The sequence below is a fragment of the Rutidosis leptorrhynchoides genome, chromosome 9 (genome assembly GCF_046630445.1).
Source record: "Rutidosis leptorrhynchoides isolate AG116_Rl617_1_P2 chromosome 9, CSIRO_AGI_Rlap_v1, whole genome shotgun sequence".
NCBI lineage: Eukaryota > Viridiplantae > Streptophyta > Magnoliopsida > Asterales > Asteraceae > Rutidosis > Rutidosis leptorrhynchoides.
The window spans coordinates 246,575,101-246,583,175 of NC_092341.1; the positions used below are offsets into that span (position 1 = coordinate 246,575,101).

General features: G+C 34.2%; 1 protein-coding gene across 1 annotated transcript; it reads right to left on the bottom strand.

Annotated features, from left to right (window-relative positions):
• Positions 1-924: 924 nt before the first annotated feature.
• Positions 925-3,718, bottom strand: LOC139866270 (expansin-A1-like). The gene is made up of 3 exons (XM_071854456.1): positions 3,470-3,718; positions 2,872-3,154; positions 925-1,424 (listed from the first exon to the last, which is right to left on the bottom strand). Exons 1-3 carry the CDS (start codon positions 3,597-3,599, stop codon positions 1,118-1,120), a joined length of 720 nt encoding a protein of 239 aa, XP_071710557.1. The 5' UTR covers positions 3,600-3,718; the 3' UTR covers positions 925-1,117.
• Between the last annotated feature and the right edge of the window lie 4,357 nt (positions 3,719-8,075).

An 8,075-nucleotide genomic window follows, 5' to 3' on the forward strand; every position in this document is an offset into this window, starting at 1 on the left:
GAGTAATAAGCAAATACGCAAGGTTAACCTTGCGTCTAAATATCAACCGAGTTATACAACTCAAAACTAACAAAAAGTCCTGGGTATCGTACACAATCTCAATAATATATAAACAAAGTAACAAAATACAAACACATTTCGTTGAGACATTTTATCGAAAGGTTGGCGTGCAAAAAGCATGTTTTTGAGACATAATGAACATAGATCGAAGAAAACTAACATAGATCGATTAATATACCATAGATCGAAGAAAACTAACCTGTTCTTGAGACATATTGAACGATGATGGTGATTCGATGATGTTGGTGGTGTAGTCGATCGTTTGTACTTTCGAAGATTGTGGAGGGTTAAGGATGCGGCTTAGCGACAATGAAGATGGAAGGATGAAGATGATCTAGTAAGAATGAAGATGTGATGATGAAGATGAAGATTTTGCGAGTGATTTGTGAGTGTTTGCGAGTATGTAAGGAAGCTTGATGACGATTTTGCGAGTGACGAGCGAGTGGGCACCAGAGAGCTTGCGTATGTGTGTGGTTATGATGTGTACAGTGAACGCAAAGTGATTATTTAACCTAGCTTTTTTTTAAGTCGGAAACAAGGACGCAAGGACGCAAGGTCGCAAGGACGCAAGGCCTCTTGCGCCTTGCGAGGGCAAATTGTCAAACTTTTTTTTAAGGGTTGTCAGTCAAGAAATTTCAAAAAATTGGCCATTTTGGTGATAATCCCGAATGAAAATGGATTATAATTTCAGCGTGTTCAGAAGATTGGAACTCGAAAGGAACAAAAAAAATAAAAAAAATATGAGTGTACAAATATTATTAAACGTGCTAACTATTTTAGCAAAAATAAATTGATTTCAATACAATATTAATGGCTTAATGCTTGTACAATTACATCGTACACAAATGTTATATAAAACCATTCCATACATCGAAAGCTACACTTAGTCACTTACAACACAAACATTTTTACTCATCACTCGTATACATATTTGCTACACAACATCTTCCACTTAATTTTATTCCATCATTCTCAATCCGAGAAAATTAAATCAAAAGATATAAACTCATCGTGCGTACCATTTAACGCTAACACGTACTACAATATGGTTAGCGAGTTAACGAAACTGACCCCCGGTATAGGTCTGTCCAAAGGACCAATTTGGGGGAGCCACATTGTAGGACACAACACTTCTACCATCACTAGTTGTGACCTTAAATGACAGCGATTGTCCATTCAGGTAACTATTACTTTGCCAATTTTGACCCCAGTTTCTTGACATTGGTTGCCAACGTGTTTTTGAACCTTTTATAAATACAGATCTAACATGTCCTGCGTCCCCTACATTTGTGACTAGGACCAGGTTAAAATACGAGTGTCCATTTACAGAGAACCTTATCCCACCTCTGCGCCTGCAGGGTACCCTACAATCACAAGGCCAAAAAATATATAAGGTCATTATATTTTTATGACTTAATTCTATTTTTTTGGAGAAAAATTGTCAATTGTCATTTAAGAATGTTTCATGGAAAGGATTATACTAGTGTTCAAAACCATATCGCCTATCAAGTCAATACTGTTTAATTGATAAAAAGATTTTAAAGACATTTTAACATATAATTAAGTAGTAATACAACAACAACAACAACAACAACAACAACAACAACACCACTCACATAAGTGAGGTATGAGAAAGTAAGATTTAGACAATCGTACCCCTATAATAGAATAAATAAAAGTCATTTCCTTCATCCAGAGTGAAATACCCAAAGAGTAGATAAAATCCTCACTCTCTCTCTTCAATGGATAGAGAGATTGCTTCTGAATGTACCTCCGACCAATAAGTAGGTTAAAAAAGAAAAAACAAAAAAAAGTGTGGAACGTCATGAAAATGGTAAAATCAAATTTTTATGGGTTTTAAACCTGTCTGAAATTCAATTTAAGCTCAAGACGATTTTTAAGACTTTGAGTTACTTACCGGGTCACCCCTTACCACATACTTCTCTCCCAAAGAAAGTTAATTAGGTGAATAAATTTGACTTCTTGCTCTTTATTTAAGACTACTAGTTAACCTAAAAAAATTTCATATCTGAAAAATAATCAAATAAATAAGAGTATTCGATGTCGAAATAGTTGTTAAAAAAATATAAAAAAAAAAAATATCAAAAGTCCAAATCTATGCTTTGTAGAAAAAATATACTGTATAAATTGTAATTGTAAGGAAAAACTAAAATTGGCCCTTGTTTGGCTGTTTTAAAACATTATGAAGTAATATATATTTTCTTTAGAAAAAAAAAAGGAATTACAGACACTAGCCCCAACGATATAATTTAAGCTGACACTCTTTTAGGGGAGTGTGAAAACACAAAACTAGCCTCGACAACGATTGTCTTGCAAGCTAAAAAAGAAAGTATATATGCGTTGATAATTATAATTACCTATTCCTAAAATAAGGACTGAAAAAATATATGCATAGTTAATTGTTAAAAGCGGAATGTTGCACATAAGTTATCATGTTTATATTTGAAAAGGTTATACTCCATTATTTCAATTTAATAGTTCTGAGTTGTTTTTTTTTTTTTCTTAATTTTTACTTTAAAAACATGGAGTGTTTTATAATACATGATGAAATTTATATGAATAAATTAAATTTATATGTGCTTTCATTTAATATAACATGTATCAAGTATTATACAACAAAAAAAGTTATTTATGGTCAAAGTTATTGAAAAAAATCAATTCAGAACTATTAAATTGAGACATAGGGAGTATTAAACTTGCAATGCTGTACGTGTGGTGCCCTTTCCCAATCTTTTAACAAAAGTTGTCACGGTTATATATGCATGATTAATAAACTCGATGATGAAATACCTTCGATAGGCAACGGGAACAACACCTGCTCGGTACTGAGCAATGTGAAGAAAAACGGGTTGGGAGAGGTCGAAATGAATGTTATCACACCATCCTCCGGGAGGACAAAAATTGGTGGCAGTGACAACAATGGTTCCAGGAAGACACCATTGTGGATCATTCACACACCTTAACTCATAACATGCTCCACAACTCAATCCATTGTTAAACAATGGTGTACTCAATGCAGCCGTGTTTGTACCATACCCTTGGCTATACAAGTTTCCATATCCACAAGCTCCACCTAGTAAAATTGGACGACATGTTAACATGTACATCTCATTGATATGGCAAAAATAAATCAAGTGTAGTAAACTAGTTGTATATTCTCAAGTCGTAAAGAAAGTTAAAAGAAGACTAGATCGATAAGTTTTGAAAAAAAGTTTTCAAATTTGCAAACCATCACAAAATATCGAAGTCCCTAATATACTTACAATAGGTCACAGGTTTAAACTTCAATAACAACATATTTTAAGATGAGCGGAGAAAAGTGTTAACATGATCACAAATACAATGAGAATCCAAAAACTTGTAATTAACGAAAAAAAAATGTACATACCCATTGTTCCTGATGCATCACCACCGCCGTAAAAGGTTGCATGGGCGTTGTTCCATGGAGTTATATAGTAACCATGAATCGATGATACCGCCGACAAAAAAGTTATCATGAAGATAATAATCAAACCCATTTTTGTAAAAAGATACTGTATTTAGTTACTTGCTGAGCCTGTTAAGGTTTCAGAAAGTGAAAAAATATTGAATTATGAATGACATAAAGTAAGATTTATGAGCAAGTAAGGATGGTGATCATGAGCTACCTTTAAAGGAGATAGTTTTATGATATGTGTAGAAAAAATGGTGAGATTAAATAGAGAGACTTTTAGAGTGGTCATGGACCCCTACACACTTTTGAATTAAGTTGTTATTTTCATACATATAAACAACGTTGAAAAGGACGCGAGACGGGACCGAAACGGTAGCGACCTCAAAACGTCGCAACGGAAAAAATGGGGCCGAGACGGGGTCGAAACGGATGCTGACTAATGTTGACTTTATATATATAAATATACATTTATACATATTTTAGAGTTAAAAAACCTTCATTGACAAGTTTGTATCTATAATTGCTACCAGCGTTAATATAATACAAAATGGAATACTAAACTAAGTCAATTTTGATCGATTTGACCGACTTATGACCGATTTTAACAGAATTTCTGACTTTTGACCGGCGTTGACCCAAGTTTTCCTGCATTTGACCTGACATTTGACCGTTGACCGGCTTATAAGAAAACGGGACGGGGTCGAAACGGTTTAGTCTCCAAAACGCCGCAACGGGCGTCGCAACGGACGCCGTTTACAACAGTGCATATAAATATAAATATAATCAGTCATAATAATTTATTAACACTACACCAACATGATCCACTCGGTTAAACAATTTAACATTAGGATGAAATAAATAAAGATACATATAATGTAAGAAAACATAGTTGAACTCGATAATCCAAGTGGTACTTTATCGTGAAATCATTTTCAATTATGAATTAAGTATTTTGACCATACAAGCGTCGAGTTCACGAAATTCTAATTGAGACAAGACGAGAACATGATTGATTGTATGTAAGAACTGTTGGGAAGTTATCCCACATATGAGAAAAACAAATTTATGCATATAAGTTTAAGGGAAAATCTCTCTATCACCAATTGGTTTTAGAAAAAGATAGACTCTTAAGCTTATAAGTTGAACATGTTATTGAGCTATACAATTTATTAATTCTGTCATGGTATCAGAGCTCAGGTAAGCGGTTTTACAAAGCGAGTCCAAGTCAGGCTCCCATGTGTGTGCCGCTACAAAGAGATCGAGTCAGGCCGCTATAATGTCGCCATCTCTACAACCGTTCCACGCCTCGATGTGAGGGGGCGTGTTGGGAAGTTATCCCACATCGGCCATGGGAAAAAACAAATATATGCATATAAGTCTAAGGGGAAGTCCCTCTATCACCAATTGATTTTAGAAAAGGATGGACTCATAAGCGTATATGTTGAACATGTTGTTGAGCTATACGATTTATTAATTCTGTCAAGAACAATTCAAAACTAAAGTATTAAAGAGAATGTGTATTTTTCTATGTTCATTAATCTAAAAGCATCGTGCTACATTGCCCCATAATTTCTACTATATTGGCGGTTGAAACAACAAGGTGTAAACCTTCGTATTTGGTGGAAAAACCTGTTGACGCGAAAGTCACAATTTTTTACGGAAAAGTTCGTTTGAGACATCTTTTCACTAAACGAATATGAAAAAAAATATCGTTTAGATTGGGGCGTTGCCCCATTTAACTACAGCAAGGGGGTGTTGCCCCATGATCCCTGTAAGGGGGCGCGACCCCCTTGAACCCCCGTTATTTCCACCACTGTATCGAGTTAGCTCTTACAGTCGTACACTTCACACCCTTCAAATCCGTTATTGAACATAGCTTGACACACTTGCTTTCAAGTAAATCACTATATTAAACCTGGGTATGGGGTGTGATTCAACTTGGGTACTGCCAACCCAGGTTCAATTCCCACTCCAAGCAGGGAGTTTCCAACCTTTGATGGTATTGCCAACATCAATGCAATTTGGGAAGGTCTCTGGAGAGTTTTTCCAACCTTCGATGGTACTGCCAACATCGTTGCGAATTGAGTTTCCTCCTAACGCGTGTGTGGGTAACAAATGAGAGTATTCGATGTCGATATCGCCGTTCAAAAAAAAAAATTGTTTGATGACAATTAAATCACCAACATACATACATATACATATATATATATATATATATATATATATATATATATATATATATATATATATATATATATATATATATATATATATATATATATATATATATATATATAATTTAATATAATATTAATAATAATCATACTTGCATGCACATTTCGAATCTTATACAGGGGTATAGGGCCGATCCCGAGAAATTAAATACCTACGAACGAGGTGGACAAAAAGGCACTTATATCCAAACGGATTATATAAACTTTTTGAAAAAGGCTCTTAGATCCAAACGAATAATATAAGTTATCTAAAAAGGATCTTTAAAGTTGTGCTAGAATGCTAGTAAACTTTGATTTCATTTTCTTCTGGGGCATTTAATTGTTGTTTTTGAACCTATTATGCATTTCCTACGCTCTTCACTTGTGTTTTCCTAGTTATCATGTTTCTCAAATCTTCGTATGTGTTTGTATATATATAGAAAATTGCCACTGTAAAAACCCCGTACCGCGATCGATCCGAGCGGTGATCGAGTTGCTCCCCCTCCAGGTCTCCCATGATCTTATATGATAATATAACATTTAGCCGTAAAGTAAAATGATTAGTTAGTAAAATTCATGATTTTAACGGCTCAAAAACAATTATAGCTTACCTTTTGCATTATTTGATACTTATAAAAGTTCAAATTTCATATTTATCTCGACAAGAATCAAGTGAGTGAGGAGCTTATAAGATTTTTATGAGAGTAAACCTTGGTTTGGTCTGTGGAGTACTTCTCCGTGTCTTGGAGTTGGCATATAACCATGTTATATTCTCGCGTCGTTTTATGCATTTATTTTATCATTCTTGCTTTAGCTAGTTTGTTTATCATTTGTGGTGTGAGCAATTGGCATAAATAACTTGTGTTGTTGAGACCTACACATCCTAACAAGTGGTATCAGAGCTATGGGCTACGAGGTGGGGCACGATGGCGAATTGAATGCAAGTTTTTTCGATATGGTGGATGAATCGATTTTATTTTCATCTGGGTTGCTAAACAACTAGCTTAGGGTTTTGTTTACAGCATGTGTCGAGACCAAGTTCTAAGTAAATAGAGGGGGTAAATAGTTACTTAGTTGATTTTTACAATGTTTTTCGATTTAGAACTTGAGATAACTATAGTGTGATTTAATTTGTTTGTTCACAAGTAAAGTAAATGTAAAAATAAGGGATAAGAGAACAAACACGGATATCTATAGTGGTTCAGAAAGATGTTAATTAATCTTCCTTAATCCATTCCTCAATTTTAATGAATTACAAGTTAGTTTTACTACGATCCTCCAAACTCGGTGGAGTGTCCTGATACAACACTAACTCCTTGATAAGCCGCAACTTATGAACCCTTACGTCCCTTTGAAGAATTCACAAACACCAAATGCTCTTACTACAAGATCCTAATGCTCGAACTAAGTGAAATCTCAACTATCTTCTAGATCCCTTTAAGAAGATAGTTTATAAGTAAACTTACAACTAAGTTTACAATCACTCTTGCTAGAATCACTCTAAAAAACTTACAATAGTATTTGAATGATATCAGTAAATGTTTGGAAATGTAAGTGCAAGATGTGATTCTTCAAGTGCTCCAAGGTTTGACTTTTATAGGCAAGAGAAATTCAAACCCGAACGCGTGCAGCTCACTTCACGGTCGACTGTGGGTCGACAGCGCAGGTCTCTGACTTCTTATAGCCGTTTGAGATCATTAACTTTGTCTTTTTCCCTTATTGGATGACTGCAATTAGAAGCCAAAAACATCTGAAAAGACCTGCATTACCTCTTTTAACTTAAGATGTATTCTTTGAGGTTGACATTGACTTAAATGAGGAAAGTCTCATTGACTAGTGGTGTGTCATTGATTTCTCTTTATGGCACATTTTGATTCTTTGATAACCACAAGCTTCCAAACTTCATATCACAAGTCTTCAAAGCTTTTGTCAACATTTTATTTGCAAGTATATACATTCATTGGTTACTTTCAACCTTCCAAATAAGATACATTTGTTTTACATGAAGACTTTTGAGAGTTTAAACTAAACTCTTATTAATCATGTAAGTAATGCTTAATAGTTAATCAAGTGGAGAGCATCTCTTTAGTTGGGACTTTAATGACCATCATATCTATATTTATTTTAGAATTAAAAGAGTGATTTTGCAAAAGGACTTTTAGCAATACTTATGTGATTAACATTAATCACATGCTAAAGTGTCATTAAGACGTCATTAAGTGTGATTAACCAAGATTAATATTTTAGTGACCAAAACTCATTTGGATATGAAGGAGGCAACTATTCTAAGTATGTTGAAACAATTTTTATAAATTATAGATGCCCCGAAGTAGTCAAACTTTATTAGA

Excerpts from the sequence above, each read along its gene's own strand:
- LOC139866270 (XM_071854456.1), bottom strand. The coding sequence starts at position 3,599 with ATGGGTTTGATTATTATCTTCATGATAACTTTTTTGTCGGCGGTATCA. Across the intron at positions 3,155-3,469 it reads TGATGCATCAGGAACAATGG|GTGGAGCTTGTGGATATGGA; the intron begins GTATGTACATTT and ends CAATTTTACTAG. Across the intron at positions 1,425-2,871 it reads GTTCCCGTTGCCTATCGAAG|GGTACCCTGCAGGCGCAGAG; the intron begins GTATTTCATCAT and ends TTGTGATTGTAG.